The following is a 20,988-nucleotide window of genomic DNA, read 5'->3' on the forward strand; positions in this document are numbered from 1 at the left end:
GGTCTATGTTGCCTGGGTAAAATTCTATAAATGATGTATGCGATGTATGTACATAGTCCAGAGCTCTGTATGTCGCCAGCGTGTATCACCAGGTTCATATGCATCAAGGTTTTTTATACTAAAGAATAAGTATCTCCATCGTATATATCCAGGTTCATATGCATCAAGGAGAATTGAATAGAAGGAGGGGGCGATAGGCATAGAGAATAGAATATATAGAGATGAATTTACTAGAAAAAAGTGTAAAACGGCCATTTTGTTGTACTGTTTCCATACTGCAGGTGTACTTCACATATTTATGCTATATAACCTGTTGGGCCCTGGAATATCATTTTATAGAAAATCTAAAATTATTGTTAAAAGAAAACCAAATTATGAAATAGGCTGGTTTCATAATTGACCAATGATCATTTCACATAGACTCTATGCCTTCCACTTTACAAACGATGATTTTCCGTTATAACTATAAATCAAATGATGTTTTTATTCACCTAATTCATTATAAAGTTTATTTAACAGTTTAAAAAATTCGAAATTGAAATGTATAGTCTAGGGAACATACTGTATTAATGTACTCTACTGCATTTAATTTGTGAACATTTACATGATTTGTACACTTTGAACTTCCTTTCAGGCTGAAAGGGACTGAAAAAATTCATACCTAGAGATTCTTTTAATTCCTCGCTATATATTCTATTCTTTAATTACCTTATAGCCATGAAAACACAATTAAGGGTTGGTAAATCTGCTTTCTTGTGTGCCTTTGCTACCCCCCCTCATCCACCCACACATCCTTACCCCTCCCCTCTCACTACACATCCCCACACATTATTTATCTATATCACATGCCCCCCCCCCATATTCACGGCAAAAAGTATCATATTTCTAAAATTTATGACTCCTAAACATCCTAACTTGAATATAAATATTAGTAATGATGGGGAAAGTAGGTCTGTTTTCATACATTTAACATGTTAAGCCTGATAGGAATCTATGTATAAATATTTAATTCAAAATTGCATGCTTGTGTTGTATTCCGGACTGAACCAGAAAAGGGTGAACAGTCCCTTAGATACAATGTGAGATCGGAGAGACCAGATTGGATCAGTACATCCCGGACCGTAGCAGAGTAGACACAAGTCTCCCTGCACATTACCGTCCTGGGACCCGTGCTATATACAGTGCACAGACAGCATACAGAGAGAACCTTTCTGGACGAGATATAAGAAGAAGAAGACGAACCGGGTTCCTGTTATTGAGCGGAACCCTGCTTACAATGTGGATCGGGAACCTGATGAAGATGTAGTTGATCAAGATGATGTTACTCCTCTTGTCAGTGGAGACGTTCCTATCATCGCTGTCCCAGCCTTAGAGGACAGGAATGTAGCGGGGGATACATCAGAGGATGATGAAGCAGATGAGGAGATACGAGATATCCTGGAGAAGGTAGATAGACTTGATGCAGAGAACAAGGAACTTAGAAAGGATATTATGGATCTTCTATCCTCCACCCTTGAAGCCACTCGTTCCCAACAGCAGGCTGTTGTCCCCTGAGGTGAGGTTTGGGACACAGGGAAAGCTTGGGATCAGGAGTACAGCCAATATCCTGACTCAGATATAAAACAGGTTAGGAACAGGCTGTTTAATCAGGTATGGAATCTGCTCCAGATTATGCAGGAGCGGGTTGACCAGAACACCTGCAATAGTAACGATATTAAGTTGATTGAGGGACTGAAAGCTATAACAGTCATGCACGATAGAATCGGGGACCTAACTGATGAAGTGCTTAAACGTCAAGCTGAAAAACCTCAAGAATAGAAAGGGATCAAAGCCAACTATTGTATTCGTAAATACTTTCATGTGATTTATATATGCATTTATAAATGTATTAATAAATGTACTTATATTGTAAGAATGACTTTATTACTTGGGTGTTTAGAATTGCATGTGCACACAGATATATAAAGCTTACTCTACATATGGAGATAGCTGAAGTATAGTAATGCCAGGTTGCAAAGATATAGACGGCGCATGAGGGTTAGGCCCGAGTGATAGGAATAACCCGATCTGCAATGTCATCAGGTTGCATAGATGATAGATAAGACAAGTAAAACTACTTGAAGTAAAATCTCATCAAAGTAACAATTTAAGTTGCATATTTTATTGCATAAGATTAGTGGTTCCATAATACCACACTTGACAATTTGGTTTGTATTTCATTATGCAAAATGTTTAATCTAACTAAAGACATTTAGCTATAATAGGGTTTGGCTGGGTCTGGTATAGACCTCTGGTTGGATTATCTCTGGTGTCAATTTCTCTGGTTCCTTATATAGTTCCTTGTATCAGATTATTAATGATCAGACGAGCAGAGCGATCTCGATACAGACCCTGAGAGCTTTATCAACTTCGCTGTCGTCTTCAAAAATTCTAGAAAGAATTTGTTTTAAAGTTTAGCCAAATTGCAAAAAATATATTATCAACATAAAATCTCACAATGACGCGATTCTATCTAAAGACGTAGAAACATTTCTCATTATTAATGAGTAGTTTCGATCCTGATTTTTGTTTAATTCTTGGTTTCCATTTTGATAGTAAATTAATAATTACCTATTTACCATTTAATAGGCTTTCAGTTGTTGGAATATTATTCATATTTGCTCAAATTAACATTGTTTTTTCTACTCTAAGTAAATTTTTATAGTTTAAATTGGTTTTTTTTATTATTTTAGTTTTTCTTCAATTTTGTAAAAATTTTGTGTTAGGAAACCTTATAATTGCATGTCATAATTTCACGGTAGTTTACCTGTCGTTTGTAAATCTAAATGGTCGGTTAAATTTACCGTTAAAATAAAAGTCACAAAGAATGCGCTTTACAATGATTTCTGCTTTAAGATACATGCAGATAAAAAGTGTAAAAATTATCCAATCAACTGTTCCACTTAGTCCTCGATGCAGTAATGTATTGTATATTAATGAGCATACCCCCTTTTTTACCACTCTAGTCCGTGCCCATTTGGTGATATAACTCATAAAATGAATATTATTATTATTATTATTTTTATTGTTTTTATTCACAATCTTATTGGTTCCACAACAGACTGCGTGTTAATGATTTTGGCTGCGCTAAGAGTGGCCAAGAGGAAGAAACAATGTATCTCTCTGGCTTTCTGCGATATTGCAAAGGCCTATGACTCTGTGTGCAGGGAATTGTTGTACACTAAACTACGCCACATAGGGTTTGGTGGAATATCTCGTGAAAAAAATTCCCAGCAAATATTTTTTAAAATATATAAGAGGGAGAAATAGATAGATCACGTTTATGCTAAAATACATGGATCTGTGCATAGAGCAAATAGGTGGAATAGCTCTTGAATTATTTTTTCCTCATAATTTTAACCCTTTCCCGTCTGGGGGGGAGGGGGGTGGTTTCCACTCCCCCCAGTGGTTTTTTTCTGAATAGCTTAAAAATGGCTTACATAAGAATGCTGAAACTTCTTCAGTTTTTCAATATAATAGTTGTAAACAAATTTTCTAAAAAATATTTTTTTGATGCTAGGGTAGGGTTGAGGACGGTCAAACGGGAGGTTGGTGTTTAAAAAATTAAAAAATAGTTAATAACTTTTTTATTAATTCAGCTAGCTACAGGGCTTGTTTCCTTGTCAGTTTGTTTGTCATTATGCCGATCATATCCCAGAAACCCCATGACCGATTTGCCTCAAGTTTGATTGGGGGAACTTGATTGTTCTGTGCTTGCAGGTTCTAGTTTGAGTTTGGTGGACTTAAAATTTTACAGAGAAAGTTTAGTTTCCTAGCATAGCTGGGTAATTCCCATTCCTGCAGGCTTGTTGAATTATGGAGAAGAAGGGAGAATGGGATGTATATAGGGTGGGAAAATGCAGGAAGTTACGCTTACGCCAGGCAGTTTGGGGCAGGTAGTATATTTACGCAAATCGGGGTGTTTGTGTAGAGCAGATATTTTTCTATTGAACATTTAAAATCAATAAAAATATGTCCACTATTATATAAAGAAAATAGATTTTTAAATCTTCAAAATAGGAATTTCCCTGAAATTACGTCAATTTTAGAATATTTTGACTGTTGACAGTGTGTAGAAATCATAATAGAGAACAGGGTTAAGTTTTTATTTGAGAGTGATTCTCACAAAGAAATATACAAATACTTCATACTGTATAACATAGTGTCTTTCGGAATCGGCATCGTTTAAAAGTCCGAGTTAATTATCTTTTTGGTTAATTAGTTTACAAGCAAACCTGGGTTCATAAGCTAGTTTGTACTGTAAAATATTGATATTAATTGGCAAATTCATGTCGTATGATTCATTTTATTTTTGATACAGATTGAGACAAAATTTACAAAATTTAACAGTTTTGAACAGTTTTAATAAGTTAGATTGTTTTACACATGCATATTGTGTTTGAATTTGGAAAAATCCGCAAAACATTTTGTTTAAAATTTCCCAATAATCTTATTTCAAAAGCAGAATGTAACAAATTGTGTTTTATTTTTGTAAAAGCCATTCTATAATCATTTAAACAAACAATAAACTCAGAGTCTAATTTTCAATAACATTTTTTAAGGTATCCTCAATAGATTAAAATGATAAACAAAGAGTAAAAATATTTCAAAATGGAGGAAATTATTTCAAGAGATCTGGGAGATATACAATTATCAAGAAATGACTTTCAACTATTTGGGTAAGTTAGAAATACATATTTTTTTATTGCCATTTTTATTTTCGTGATTTTTTTAAAGATTAAAAAACTTTTTTATTTCAAGTTTAAAAGAACCATACAGTTTTTTTAAATTTATTTATTTTCAAATGTGTTTTTCCCGTTAAAATTAACTACCATTTCTATTCGATATTAGACTAGCTATAGAGATTTGTTATAATTATAAAGTGTAGTTTTTCTGTCGCCTTGTTTTCTTTGTTTTACCCGATCAAGATTTTTAAAATTTGATATTTTGAAATCGAATCCTTATCATGATACAATTACAAGTTTTGATAAGAAGCAAAACAGAATATTCATTTTTAATTTAAAATGCAACCCTTAGGGGTTAAAATTTCCATTTTTCAAATTACTCCTAATCTTTATGAGAGCTCAAAATTACATTCCTTTGTTAAGAGTAAATTTCAAGAAACTACCTGCAAAACCAAGATTTATTTATCGGAATTCAATGCACTGTGAAGTCGACCATGGCCTTAATTCTTGAAATATGACAATTTTATAATTAAATTAAGTGGTCTGCCTTAAAAATAGTACTTTAATAATTTGGCAAAGAAAGAAACATGTTTACATTTACAGGCAATTCCTAAATAAATGCGAACAGGCCGTATATATTCTGTAATGTCGTCTCTGAAACTCATCTGTTGTGGGAAACCCTGTACATTTTATAGGATAGAAATGGTGGCTGTTTTAGCTGGCAGTGCTGGAGGATTACAGAGTGTTATTAACATGAATTTATTCATTGATAAAATATGTAGAAATAATCTAAACTACAGGTAATACAGTGGTACCCATGAAACCATGGAATAAGAAGACAACTGCTTGCCTAAAATCGTCCTCTTCCACAGTTTTCTAATGCCTTTATCTTTGTAACCCGATGATATAAACCTTTGGTATTTAAAAATTTGACTATTAATCTAACAGAATTCATTTATACGACATAAAGTTGATTTTGATTTTGAGGAGAAAACTTAAATAGTTCTTTTATCTTTATCTGAAGTTCCTTTCAGAACTTGGATTTTTTATTCTATTATTTGTACTCTAATTGTTTTCTTTGCAGTGAAATTATCTGCAGTGACCTGATGAATGTTAGATATGAAACAATTCAAAACGAGGTAATTCATTTATTTATTTATTTATTTATTTATTCATTTTTCATTATTTTTAATTCATTTTTACTCCATCTCATTTTTAGTGAACGCAAATACATAATCTGAATATATAATTAAGAGTTGAGAATTTTAATATTTTCTAAGATTTTAAAGAATTCGAAAATTAAAAAATTTATCCAGTCACCAGCCCGCGCATACTGCATATCAAGGATTTAGTGCAAGGAAAGTTATTTCAGAAGTGTACGCATGTTTTGTACTGCAGTGTACTGTCACTGGGCGGTAATGTAAACGCAAGACGGATGTCGAAGCCTGAAATGCGATCCATCTCTCACATAAATAATCAATGAAATATTCTGTTCAAAGGAAACTAGTATGTGAATTATCAAAATTACCAAAATTCAATGCTTTTAACCTTCTCGGATACTAAACAAACACTGAGGCATCTATTCTTGTTTACAAATTCCGCCCAGAGAGAAGTGGTATAAATATGTACGCAGAGTATACGCAACTGCAATTACTTTCCTTACATTGCATTCTTGCTACATATGAAATGTTTGATAGGAAATAGGAAATAGGAAATAATCTAAACCCTCAACAACTTTTAATATTATAATATCTAAATCTTGTGTGGATATTGTTAATATTAAACCCTGATCTCGGTATCTAATGTGGGCAGATTTAAAGGAATTGAGTCTTTGCCACAAACTCGGATTTTTAAATCCCAATTTCTGTAAAACCAAATATTATAGAACGTAGATATTTCAAACTATGAATTCTGGTGGATCAAACAATGTAAGTTTGAAATATGAAAGGTATGCATCATTTGGTTGTTGAGATTTTGATAATATAAAATTGGAATTTGTGACAAAAACTCAATTCCTTTTGATCCAAGTTATCCCTGGATGATATGATATTTGCAACACAAAGGTTCTGATTTCGTAGTCAAATGGTTTATTCTTGAAATTTGAAAGATTAACACTAAAGCATGTTGCAAAGAATAAGATAAAACGTTCGGAGCTGGGAACTTTTGGTTTGATTATCCTGGAGTAGTATATAAACTCTGAATTTGAGGATCAATCCTTTTATTTATTCCTCCATGGGTTAGGATTACTATTGAATTAATATTAAGCTAATCTGTAGATAAAAAAAAAATTAAAATAAAATTTGATCCTGATATTCACAAAGCAAGAGCTCCCATGGCTCAGTTCCAATTTACACGATTTCTAAAATTTAATCTTAATTCTCTTTTGTTTTAGGTTCAGCATGCTGTTACCACACTAAGGATTTAATTCAAAACTATCTATTTTCAATGATAAACATTAAAATTATATAAAGTTATCTTAAATTTGAAAATATGATTTTAGAAATTAAAGATTGTTACCAAAGTGTCAATATTAGGGAATCGTTGCGCGCAAATTCCGTATTTTAGCGGAAAACGCAAGCAAATTTGTGCAGTTTTGCGCGAAAGTTTGCTTCCGCTGATAGCCCTAATCAGTATGTATCATGCCTTTCCAAGTCTGAATTTAATGAATTTAAGCCGCAACTCAAATCCGCCAAAAAACAGTTTTAATTGTGCGCCGGCTTAAATCTTAAAGGGAATGACCGGCTATGTAAGGTAATTGAACTGAGTGTGCAGTGTTGTCGAAAACTTCTTTAGGATTCATTTGAGACATATTTCACTTTTTAAACTTTTTGGAAATGCCAGGGCTAGGAGAATTATGTGATAATTGTTTCATCCATGTTAAAGTAGATAGAAGACTAAATGTCACAAATAAATTCAAATACCAAAGACGACTTTCAAGTCGTCTTGCTATTGTCATGTTTCGTGGGACACCCTGTAGAATATTTTTACATTTTATGTCGTCGTTAATTAATAATTTAAAAAGAACTAATTCTGAAAGCGTATCCACCCTCACATCCCCAAATCAGGAGTTTTGAACGTCGAATTTGCGCTCAAACTCAGGATTTACGGACTTTTAAAAAGTAAAATATGTCTCAAATGAATCCTAAAGAAGTTTTCCACAACACTGCGTCCTCAGTTCAACTACCTTACATAGCCGGTAACTCCCTTTAAAACATTGAATTAAATTTGAAGTGGAAGCAACCCAATTCCGGCTCAGCTCTGATTTGAATACTACAACATGTTTTTAACATTTGATTGATAACTAAGTTTTTTAGATATCAATTGTGGAGTATGTAATGCAATATGCTTTTTTTGCAACCATACTCATTTAATTAATGTAAATAAAGATAGAAATTTTAAGATAAAAATTTGTTTATTAAATTATTGAATTTTAATTGTGTTTAGTATGTATTACACTCTTCTAGCAAGTATACCAATCATCTTTTTAACCCTCATTCTAGGACCCATGTCAGATAGGTAACATGAATTCTGTTTAATTAACTAATTCAAGTTTAAGATATCAAAGGTCTACACCATCAGGTTGAATACTTATATAAATTACAAAATTATTGTTTGTGAAAAAGACTCAATTTCTTTGTCAAGTTTTCAGAAAGCTAGCACTTTTCAATTCGAAATCTTTATATCTCTAGAATCAAACCTAAATCCTTTTAATTTGTTAATATTGAGTTCAGTTGGTGGAGCTAAGCGCTATCCCAATCAAAAGGTTTATCTCTTTAAATAAATATAACTTTATTCAGGTTAGGAAGAAGATTAATTATTTCAATTTCTCTGTTTGGTTTCATCCTTGGTCAGGTTCTAATCTTTACATCAATCAATATTGAAATAAAATTAGATAAACAAACAAAGGAATTGAGTCTTTGTCACAAACTCTGATTTTCTAATCCCTTTATCTTTGCAACCCAATTTCGTAGGCCTTAGATATTTTAAAATATGATTTCTGTCAGGTAAAACAATCCTAGGTTTAAATATTTAATGGTTAAACCATCAATTGATGCAAAGATATAGGGTTTAGAAACTTTGAGTTTGTGACAAAGACTCAATTTCTTTTCCAAAAAAATGAAAATTAAAATGATTTGAATGACTGAAGAAAGTTTTTTATTTTGCTTTAAACATAGAAAACTTAACCAAAAAAAATATTTTTAACAAAAAAATAATTCTTCAAACAAAAATTAATTATTTTATAAAATCAATTTATTTTGATTTAGTTTTGTTACTTGATGAACGTGGTGTTTTGGGGCGCCAGAGCTGAATATATTCTTTTCTGTTCAATATATTCAATATTCGGGGGACAATCTAGCTTTCTTATAGGTATATATATATATATTTTGTATATTCGGGGGACAATCTAGTTTTCTATCTATAAAATCCTATCAATGTTAAACTATGATACTTTAAGGCGTGACATGTATTCCAGTTGTCAGATGTTTAATTCTTTGTATCAAAATTACCAAAACCAACCAGTTTATTTATAATCAAACGTAAAACCTTTTAAATAATGATCAGTATAAATTTTTTAAATGCGATGATAAAAAAAACTAAAAAAAACTAAAAAAATCTATATTTATTCTGGAATACATTATGAACTCGGTTTAGGTGGCTTTAAACTGGTTTATCGGTCTGTTTACATTCAATTTACTTAGGCTTATGTCGACAAGAGAGAAGAAAAAGGTTTTTAAAAAAAAATAAAAATAATTAATCTACCTCGCTCCATTTTATCTTGTGTAGCGAGTTGAAGTTTTAGACTTTTCATGATTTAAATTAATATTCTAAAATTATGAGTAAGTCACACAGTTTGTTAGCAAAAGCAATTAAAAGTTAAAAATAGATATAAACAATCTTTCCAATTGCTCCGTATCTATCTTTAAAATATTCCGAATTATTTTGGTTCTTCCCGTAGTAGATTATATTTTGTGTTTTAAGAAGAAAGATCTTAACGGTCGAGAAAGTATTTTTAAGAAAATCTTTAGGCTGGTGTCTCCTAGTCGTTCTATACCTATATTTATATTTTGTGTTAATCCATCAATTGGGCTCGCGGATAAATCCCTCTTTGAAAACAAGTCTTGTAATTTCATAATTTAGTCTTTTTTGATGAATCTCCACAATTTTTTTTCTATAAATTTGCAATTGTTTTTAAAAATTTAATATTTTTCGTAAAATTTGCGTTTTTTTTCATAATTTTCGCGAAACAGATTGTAACGATAATTATTGCATTTTTCGCGAGCGAACAAAATGCGAAAATGAAGCGAAATGGGCGCGAAAAATGCGAAATTTTCGCTAAACGATTTTTCCTTTTCGCTGGAAACCATAGTCTCCTCTGGTTCCAGGATCCGACGCAATTGATTTGCGGATTTTATCCTCTACAATGCTTTAATTGTTTTAGGTGTCTACTCCTATACAGCAGATACAAGTTCAGCTGTAAGCAGAACTACAAGAATATCTATACTAGATGCTTCAGGAATAATAACCAGAGAAAACTTATCAGGCCATCTATATATAAATTTGGCTTGTCTGTCTGTTTGTCTGTCTGTCTGTTTGTACCCAATAAACGTCAAAACGGCTGAACCGATCGGGCCCAAATTTTTTGTGGGACATCTAGGGACCCCAGGGAAGGTTTATGAATGATCAAAATTTCAAATATTTGTCTCCATCAAAATTCGATCTTCATTAAATTTTTGAAAATTTTGAAAATCCACGAAATTTTTTGTGAAAATCCGCGAATTATTTTTGTTTTGTTTTACGATGTACACAAAGAGAACATGTTCACAATTAATTTAGAAGATGGGCGCGAAGCGCCCTCTAAGGCTAGTTATATAAATTTGGCTTGTCTGTCTGTTTGGGTGTTTGTTTGTTTGTTTGTATCCAATAAACGTCAAAACGGTTGAACCGATCGAGCCCAAATTTTTTGTGGGACATCACGTGACCACAAAGAAGGTTTATGAATGATAAAAATTGAAAAAAATGTGTTTGAAAGGTTTTTAATTTTGTAAAAAAAATTAAATTCTTGAAAATCCGCGATTTTTTTTTTAAATCCGAAAAAAAATTTTCTTCTTTGTTTTAAAATGTAAACAAAAAGAACATGTTCACATTTTAAATAGGAGATGGGCGCGAAGCGCCCTAAAAGCCTAGTCTATTTATATATGAATTTAGCTTGTCTGGGTGGGTGTCTGTTTGTTTGTATCCAATAAACTTCAAAACAGCTGAACCGATCGGTCCCAAATTTTGTGTGGGACCTCATGTGACCCCAGGGAAGGTTTATAAATGATCAAAATTTTAAAAATTTGTGTTTAAAGGTTTTTTATTTTTGTCTAATTTTGAAAATGCGCGAAAAAATATTATGAATTCTGCAAACTTTTTTTCTTTTTGTATTATACTGTACAAAGAGAAGATGGGCGCGAAGCGCCCTAAAAGCCTAGTATTCCATATTGTGTATTCCATATTCCATCTATATATAAATTTGGCTTGTCAGTTTGTCTGTCTGTTTGTTTGTCTGTTTGTATCCAATAAACGTCAAAACGGCTGAACCGATCGGGCCCAAATTTTTTGTGGGACATCTAGGAACCCCAGGGAAGGTTTATGAATGATTGAAATTTTAAAAATTTGTGTTTTAAAGGTTTTTAATTTTGTAAAAAAAATTAAATTTTTGAAATTTTTTTTTAAAAATCCGCAAAATTTTTTTCATCTTTGTTTTGAAATGTAAACAAAATAGAAGATGGGCGCGAACCGCCCTAAAAGCCTAGAAAGAAGGGCGCGAAGCGCCTTGAATTTCTAGTATTCTATATTGTTCCATATTACACAACCTTAATTTCTAAATTATGAATTTATAAAAAAAAAGTATTCAAAGAAATTAGTGGTGGCTGTGTTCTGGGACAAAAAAGTGAATTGAGTCTTTGCCACAAACACTGATTTTCTAATCCTTATATTAACCAAATGTCGTAGACCTTGGATATTTCATAACTATGAATTCTATCAGATAAATGATTTAAAGGGAGTGTTCGCGAAAAATGAAAGGGGGTCTAGGCTTACGGCGATAAATTGCTTTTGATCGCTAGTAATTATACTTCTAACTGTTGCGTCTATGAGGAGAAAATAGTTGAAAACGTCTCATATTGAGAAAGTTGCAACATAGAACTCAGATCGTAACAAAATCAATTTAATTCAAAACAAAGTATTCAGAGCGATTATTTTTGACGCATTCGTATAAAGTTTATATTTCAGAATATCTTTTACTTCTTATGATCCGAGAGTTACTTTTGAAACCATTCATTCCTGTTTCGAGGATTTTGATAAAGATGACATTTTTCATTTTTTCCAGGAATGCGCCAGTCATAAAAACAAGTTGTAAGCGAAATATTAACTTGAAAAATCCAAAATAAAAATTGTTATGAAATATCAACTGTATATACAAAGGCGTCGAAAATTAATCGATGACTATGGGATTTAATATCTAAATGATTTGTTTGATATTAAATTGATTTTTCTACGATTCAAGTTGTGTGTACCAACTTCCTCAAATTTGTATGGAAGCTACGTTCTTCGATATAAGACGTTTTTAACAATTTTATCCTAATAGATTTATCGCCATAAGCCTATTACCTCTTTCATTTTTCGCGAACACTACCTTTAAGTTTGAAATATTAAAGGTTTAAGCCATCAGTTTGCAAAGATATAAGGATTAGAAAATTTGTGTTTGTGGTAAAAACTGAACTTCGTTAAGTAGAACCGGCTAAACAAACTTTTGAAAGATTTAAAATACTAAAGTGTTGACGTTTAGTTTTCTCTTTTAGATCTTTTTAAAGTAATTTTAAAAACTATACGTAGTCTTAGTCATAAAGCCGGCCGGCTGGCTCTTTCTGACTCTGACGTAGTTTAAACCTAAATCAGTTTCTTTCTAAAAATAAATACATCATTGTCAACCAGGCATCGATAATTTAACATAACCCCTCTCAGCTTAAAGATTTTTAAGATTTCAGATCCTTGTGAAATACTGGTTTATCTTGAAGGTGCTGCTGCATATAGTATAACAAGCGTTCTATCTGCCTACATTTATTCATATATAGGTACTATAGTTGTAGAACCCAGCTTTGTCTGGAAACAAACTTTCTCTTTAAAATTCGACCAACTTACTTGGAATTTAAAACCAAACTAAGAAAATTACCTTTTACGGATTTAAGGCAAATCAGTGATAGGGTTCAAGAAACAGAGATTACTGCATTTGTATAATAGAATATAGAAGTTACATCATTGCAAATATGTATTTTGATTTGCTCGTAAAAAAATATTGTCTCTCATTGTTAAACCAGCTTTTTATCAACATTATAAATAATTATGTAAAGATTATTTGTTTTGGCTAATTTTGATTTTCTATATTTGATTCAAAATCTTTTTTTTCCAAAATAAATTTATTTTTACTTTATTTTTAGCTAGAAATCGGCATTTGATAAAAACTTGATAAAATGTTTGAGTTAGTAAATGAAACCAAGGAGTTACGACACTTCAAGGTTGACCCGGTCTAGATAATTAATACAAATTTTTTTTAAGTTTTCCGGATTTCTGCAAGGAAAGCTACTTCTCTAATATGGCCGAGAGCCTATTACACATTTTAGTTTAATTAAACTTACTTAGTAAACTACTTTCTATACAATAAATAGTTGAGACCTTGTTTTCTAAACTTGTTCATTTTTGTTTAGGATATTTTGGAATATATGGGCTAACCCTAGTCCTCTACATAGCAGGTACGTTTTCCTCTTATTCGAGGGACAATCACTGTAGTTAAATAAAGTGGTGTGTTTAGAAGTAAGTTAGTCAAGACAGATCTAAAATTTATTAGCAATATATTTGTAGGTAATAAACTACTATGCAGGAGGACATATATCTTTTCCTGTATTTTCTCCTTTTCAGGATTCCTAGTTCGGATTTAAGGAGAAAATCGATCCTTTAAACCTGCATTAATCACAATAGTCACCTTTAATTCGGACAATTTCTTCCATTGCTCCTGAAGCATGGATCTGCAAAGAGAAACTACAGTTAAAAACACTTTATAAAGAAACCTGCATAATGCAATTATAATGAGGCGGGTACCATTGTGAATCTGATATGCCTTTCTATATATGGCTTAAAATGCATTTTACTCTCAAATGCAGTTTAGTCTGAAAGAAATAGTAGTAGAAGTCTTACTTACTAACTCAGAACTCCCAGGGGGCGGAAACGTCATGTGTGTGTTTCTGTACCAAAAGAGTGTGACTGTACCAAAGGTTTGTAATGTAGGTTTATACAGTACGTAAGAATCTCGGGATTTGTACAGTCTAGGAGAGTACATTTGTTTATTGTTAATTGTTTACTTAAACATATGTTTAATATACATGTAATATATTATTTACATATTTAAGTCAACACTATAAAGCCAAATTTTCATGCAAAGAATATAATTTCATTAAAGTTTTCAATAAACTACTCGTTATTCAAATTTAATTATAATCGACGACATTGTTCTACAATTTCCTTGACTGTAGTCATGTTGTGTGTCTGTACCAGAAGAGTTTGTGTCAGTTTACTGTACTGGTCTGCAAAGCAGTGCGACTGGCTTTCTCTTGCCGGACCAGCGCGATTTCCTTTCCCTTTATTCCTGTTCCCTGAGAACTCCGCTGTTGGAGTAAGATGCCCCAGAAGTATAGTATTATCATTGTTATTGTTGTTATGATCATTATTATCATTATTGTTTATTTTTTACTATTTATTAAGATTTTCTATTGGTTGTATTTCTACTGAAGCCAGCAATCCAACCCTCAGCTGGCGCACAGACCTTACATACATCTGTTCAATTCAGGAAATAATTTCATAGAATATATTTTTTTTATTCTCAAAAAATTTACATTGTAATTTGCGGCTTTATTCTTGATACAGTAGTAACCAGAAAACAGTGTCGAGTAATTGTTTTTTTTTTTATCTTTTTCTTAGTCATCGAAAGAACTGATTACTTTTCGTAAAGTCTTATTTTCTAGTCCCTATATCTTTGCTATCTGTTGGCATAGACCTTTGATAAATCGGTATAGATCAAATGGTATAATTGTTTGAAATATTAAAGTTTACAATTTTACATCACTGTATATATGAAATTGGGAAATTAGAGTTTTTATCCATATGTACATTAAGTTGTAATCTCTGTTTGTCTGTTTGTATGTCCGATCAAAACTCTTAAACGGCTTGACCGATTTGCCTCAAATTTTGGTTGTGGATCTCGCAAGAACCACAGAAATGGTTTTAACTTGATTTTGAGATTCTAAGTTCAGTGGGTCCACTTTTATAGGGAAAAATAGTTTAAATCATTTTTAAAAATTGTCTAATAAATGTTTTTAAAGTTATAACAGTTCCACAGGTAATATTATTTGATAATTTTATAAAATAATTACTGCAGATTTACACTTCAAATTTTGTACGGATTTTTGTTTGAATCTCATTCTATTTTTGATTAATTTTTTAAACATTTTCCCAACAATTCACCTTTTTATTAAACAAAATTTGGTTTGACGGATTTTATTTCAAAGTTGAAAAAAATTTTAAAATTTTGTTTCATCACATTTTATATTTTTTATGTCAAAATTCGAAATAAACTAATTTTGAAAATTTGGTCGAAAACATGGATAATCCTGTGCCCGAATTTAATGAAGTTGAGCCGCGTCTCAAAACCCGGTTTCATTTGAGCGTCGGCTTAAATCTGAAAAAATTGAATACAATTTTAAGTGGAACCAACCATATTTGAGCCGCGTCTCAAATTTAAGCCGCGACTTAAATTCTTCAAATTTGGCCACCGGTTTTTTTTACTCAGTGTGCAATATGCATATATAAACTTAAAGCAAACTTGTTCAACGTTTTGTCCAAAAAGAAGAAAAAAATGAAATTATTTTTAAGAGATATATGTTCCAATATTGAACCTATTAAAATTATAAGGAATACAAAATTAAAGTTTTTTAGTTTATTTAAACTGTTTTATTACAGGTCATATTCAAAGAACCTCGTTAATTCAAGTGCCTATTCACAATCACAAAAGTATCCTCTTCAAATCATTTTCAGAAAAAAATTGATGAAGATATATAATATATAATATATTATATGATATATTATATATAATATATGTTCATGGTTTTCTTTCTAAAGACTGGTTAAATCTGATGTAAAAATACACAAGAGACAAATTGATGAAGGGCATTGGCAGAATAAATCATTTTTCAAGAAGAAAAACGTCAATATCATTCACATTGTTACTCAGATAAATGTTTACTGTTACGAGTTTGGTATGCATTTTAAATAATTGTTAGATAGAGGTACACTTAGCATTATACATACACTCCCTTGAACTTAATTTGTATTGAGTATAGAAGTGTTTTAAGACCGAGGGTGGGATGGCAACGACTTCAGATACTCCTTCTCATTCTCTCAATGCTCATTATAGTTGCAGCATCCTGTGGGGACTTTAATTATCTCTATACAAGAAAGGTGGGAGATTGCATTTTTACGAATATATTATTTACTTTACAATTATGATGATGAAATGAATTAAACCTTTCTTCTGTTTCGGTATTAAAAGTAACTCTGTTATATCCAAGGAAATAACCGTGTTATATTTCAGGGTAACCCTTTTATATTTGAGGGTACCCTTGTTATATTAAGGGAATGAACCCTGTTTAAGGGGTAACCCTATTGTATTTAAGGGTAACCCTGTTATAATTTAGGTTAACCCTATTATATTTAAGGGTAACTCTATTATATTTAAGGGTAATCCTATTATATTTTAGGGTAACCCTGTTATACTTAAGAGTAACCCTGTTATATTTTAGAGTAACCCTCTTATATTTTAGGGTAACCCTATTATATATAAGGGTAACCCTATCATATTTAAGGATAACCCTATTATATTTAAGGGCAATCCTATTATATTTAAGGGTAACCCTATTATATTTAAGGGTAACCCTATTATATTTGAGAGTAACCCTGTTATATTTCAGGGTTACCATGTTATATTTTAGTGTAAGCATGTTATATTTCATAGTAGCCCAATTATATTTGAGGGTAACCCTGTTATATGCAATGGTAACCCTGTTATCTTTGAGGTTATCATGCAATATTTGAGGGTAATCCTGTTTTATTTGAGGGTAATCCTGTAATATCGACAGGTAGCCCATTATATATTCGAGGGTTACCCTTTTTATTCAAGGGTTACCCTGTTATTATTAAGAGAATAACATATTATATTGAAAGGAATAACTCTATTTTTTTCAAGGGTAACTCTGTTATGTTTTCAGGTGCTAGATTGGGATGAACAGATCTATACAAAGGTTTCAAGTATTGGAACTATTCTAAACTGTGCCAGGTTTGAAAGACAAGACTTTTTATTTTTTTTTCTTAGGGCTGGCCATGTTTTGATTTGTCTAAAATTCTTCGTTTCACATTCTAGAGGGCCTTCGGCTGGGTCTTTCGTTCCTTGTTGTTCTTTTCCCAATCATTCCATCCCTGCTCCGTTCCGTGCCAGCCCTTCCTTAACGATCTCTACTTATTAACTATCAAAAGATTGAAAAAAAATTATTTTTGCTTTATCAATATTTAATTTTGCTCTATCAATATTTAAATTTTTGTTAAGTTCCCTGATAATCCTACCTGTACTAAGCTACTATTTGGAGATACCTGATCTTCTACTGGGCTGGGTCGCCTGCTGTTCTTTAGCTGCCGGTCAAATATTTATTGGTGCAGCCAGGTAGATTGTTAAACAATTGATAACTACTGAGGTACTTTTTGGCCACCATTGTTGTTGAAAATAAAAAATTCTTGAAACGGATTGGAAAAATTCACCAAATAGATAAAATATATCCAGCAAACACCTTGTGTGAAATGCTATTTAGTATAAGCTGAAGTTATAAAGTATTTATTATTTAATAATGATGTTTTAACATTTATTGAACTTTTTAATTTTTAAATCTTAGTAGTTTTTTTATAGAACTGACACTGTGTTTATTGTTGGAGTTATTGCTGGAGCTTTCACTTGTTTCGCCAGCAGTGTTTTTAGATCCAAGCTTTCCAAACAAGTTCCACAGGTAGAACACCAGTGTTTTTAGATCCAAGCTTTCCAAACAAGTTTCACAGGTAGAACACCAGTGTTTTTAGATCCAAGCTTTTCAAACAAGTTCTCCAGTTGGAACACCAATGTTTTAAGATCCAAGCTTTCCAAACAAGTTCCCCAGTGTTTTTAGATCCAAGGTTTCCAAACAAGTTCTTTATGAATCCAAATTTCTTGACTTTTTTCTATTTCCTATATTCTTCTTAAACTGACATGTTACTATATTACTATATTATTATGGTTTCTTTATCTTGAGCCTTTAGATAATGATATTCACTTAGATACAATCTACACAATTATAATAATGTGCATGAGACTATTGAGACCAAACGGACTTTTTGCCATTAGTTATAACCATGATGACCAATGACTCCAAATATACTACATTTGTAACTATTATGATTTTACAGTGCGTTTCTATAGCTTTGGTTTTAAAGGAGTTTTTGTGAAAATCTTGATATATCTGTGTGTATAGTGTAGTTCCTTATCTTTAGGATGAACTGGGTGAGGTGTACAGTTTAATGGGCTCTATGGAGAACATTGTCCTGCTCCTCATCACCCCTCTCTCCACCTTTATCTACAACTCATCTCTAAACACCTTCCCTAGCGCAGTCTTCTACTTTAGGAATATATTCATTCATAGTTCTAACCCATCTTTTTCACTACAGGTGTACCCACAAAGTATGGGACTTTCTTGACGAACTAAAGGTTGCATAGTCTTTACATTATTTACTAGTTTAAAAAATAGACATTAGTAATTAAAAGGTAATAAGAATTGAATATTTAAAATGACAGAGCTGGTTTGGGAATTTTGAGTTCCTTAATATTCATAATTATGTACAGGTATATACCAAGGTTATAGACTAAAAGGTTAAATACTCTGGATGCGCTCCAATGTATGGAAAATGTCGTCTACTAAGATAGATATCCAATATGACGTCACTCTCGCCTCTACAATCAGTGACATAATATTGGGTCTATCTATCTTAGGAGACGACATATTCCGTACATTGGAGCGGATCCATGAGTATATAACCTTATATACAACCTTGGTATATATTATAAACACTAATTTTGTACATGTAAATACTATAAACGTATATACAAAAATGTATTACATACAAGACTTCAGACTTTGGTGCTGACTTTTGAATATTAGAATATAAAGATCTTAAGTAAAAGTAGAGATGCAAGAAAAGTTATAAAACTTTTATTGAAAAAGAAATTATAGAAAAGATGTAAAAAAGAATTTACTTATTGTCACAAACTCTGATCCCCTTTTTTGTAACCTAATTTCATAGACCTTTGATATTTCAAACTATTTATTCTGTTAGATCAAATCGTCTAAGTTTGAAATCTCAAAGCTTTACGCCATCAAGTTGCAAAGATAAAGGTATTGACATTTGCATTATAAACCTTATTTTTAGACTTGAAAAACACGACAGCACTTCTCTTTTATCACCTGAAGACGATATGTCATCTACTCATTCCGACCCGGAAACTGAATCAACCAAAGCTAGTCAGTCAACAGAACCCAGTAGAGATAATCAACCAACTGAATCAACCCCTCTCCTTCATTAATACAATGTGATTTTTAGTCAAGTGAAATATTTACTCAAAAAACTGGTCTTAACGAAAAAATGTAAATTTTATGTCGCAAACTGATTTTTTATATCAGGCTGTTAAACAGCATTAATATACATAAACATAGAACTCAAGAGAAGCTTTCAATTAAAATAGCTTCTCTTTAATTACTTGTAAACTTGTAATTTAAAAAAAAGTTGTCTTCATTGTATTGATATAAGCGCCGACCACTGTATACAATTAAACAAGTACACCACATCTTGTAAATCCCAGGAATATTAATGTTCTTATCTGTTACAGTGAATTAACTGGTTTTACGAGAAAAAATATCTTGTAGTTCAAAGGTGGCTTAACCTATGTAATGTAATGAATTATTTGGCCACCTGCAGAATGTAATATAATTCACAACAGGGTTTTGCACATTTATTTTAATGAGGATTAAATCTCTTTCAATGAAAGTATTCAGCACTATTTTCTCACTAGTATTTATACAAAATATTTACAATTCACTCTCTAAAGTATTAACTTGACATTTCATATTTTAAATATATTTATGTATTTTAATTTTGATCAAAATCTTTATGTTTTAATTGTACAAATACAATGTTCTACAATAATACTCAAGTCTATATCAATCCAGATACGACGCTAAATGTAATCTTTTAGTCTGTATCTATCTTACGAGATACAACTCCAGCTATCCCTCTACTTCTCTAATCGAGAAATAATATGTGTCTAAACGTAATGAAGCAACAATTCATGTTCAAATAATCTATATTTTGAGTTTTAAGGTACATGTTAAATCGTAATACATGTTAATGATAAAGACTGATAGCTTTTCTCAGAAATCCACAGACGTAATTAGGGTACAGGTACTGTATCATGTAATATATATATATATATAGGGTACAGGTACTGTATCATGTAATTATATATAGGGTACAGGTACTGTATCATGTAATATATATATATATAGGGTACAGGTACTGTATCATGTAATGTATATATATATAGGGTACAGGTACTGTATCATGTAATATATATATATAGGGTACAGGTACTGTATCATGTAATATATATATATATAGGGTACAGGTACTTTATCATGTAATATATATGTATATATATAGGTATGTTCAAATATGGGGTTTACTGCTATATTTTTAACATGAGTTAAATTTTTTAAATTATTTTTGGAAAATAAATAATTAATAGGATTTAGGTAAGGTTGATTTATTACTCATTTATTAAACATGAAATACAATAATGCACATGTACAATAAATGCTGTTTTTTAATTAACAATTTGATTTTTTAACTTGAAATCTTTAAAATTTATTATTGCCTGTGTAAAAGGGATTTTAAAGATAATAATTTATTGTTATTTATTACCTTAAAATTGCTCTTATTTCAGTTGTCTAAGAAGCATAAAATCGTTTAATAGTTGCATCTATTGCAACTTTGTTTGACGTTGATATAACGTCCATGAAAGGTATTTAGGTAAATATATCAAGAT

General features: G+C 31.3%; 1 protein-coding gene across 4 annotated transcripts; it reads left to right on the forward strand.

Annotated features, from left to right (window-relative positions):
• The first annotated feature begins 4,562 nt into the window (after positions 1 to 4,562).
• On the forward strand, positions 4,563 to 20,301 carry LOC111714473 (proton-coupled folate transporter). 4 transcript variants are annotated; one of them, XM_023489583.1, is made up of 19 exons: positions 4,563 to 4,718; positions 5,420 to 5,524; positions 5,809 to 5,863; positions 7,117 to 7,142; positions 8,169 to 8,240; positions 8,522 to 8,576; positions 8,990 to 9,092; positions 10,165 to 10,239; positions 12,785 to 12,841; positions 13,472 to 13,516; positions 14,523 to 14,607; positions 15,690 to 15,728; positions 16,157 to 16,274; positions 17,081 to 17,148; positions 17,416 to 17,529; positions 17,770 to 17,866; positions 18,384 to 18,514; positions 18,685 to 18,732; positions 19,317 to 20,301. In XM_023489583.1, exons 1-19 carry the CDS (start codon positions 4,651 to 4,653, stop codon positions 19,468 to 19,470), a joined length of 1,515 nt encoding a protein of 504 aa, XP_023345351.1. In that variant the 5' UTR covers positions 4,563 to 4,650; the 3' UTR covers positions 19,471 to 20,301. The 4 variants fall into 4 exon arrangements, with proteins under 4 accessions (XP_023345351.1, XP_023345352.1, XP_023345354.1 ...); XM_023489584.1 differs by lacking the exon at positions 15,690 to 15,728; XM_023489586.1 differs by lacking the exon at positions 15,690 to 15,728 and having other exon boundaries at positions 16,169 to 16,274.
• Positions 20,302 to 20,988: the final 687 nt, after the last annotated feature.

This window comes from Eurytemora carolleeae, unplaced genomic scaffold (genome assembly GCF_000591075.1).
Source record: "Eurytemora carolleeae unplaced genomic scaffold, Eaff_2.0 scaffold1556, whole genome shotgun sequence".
Taxonomy (NCBI): Eukaryota; Metazoa; Arthropoda; class Copepoda; order Calanoida; family Temoridae; genus Eurytemora; species Eurytemora carolleeae.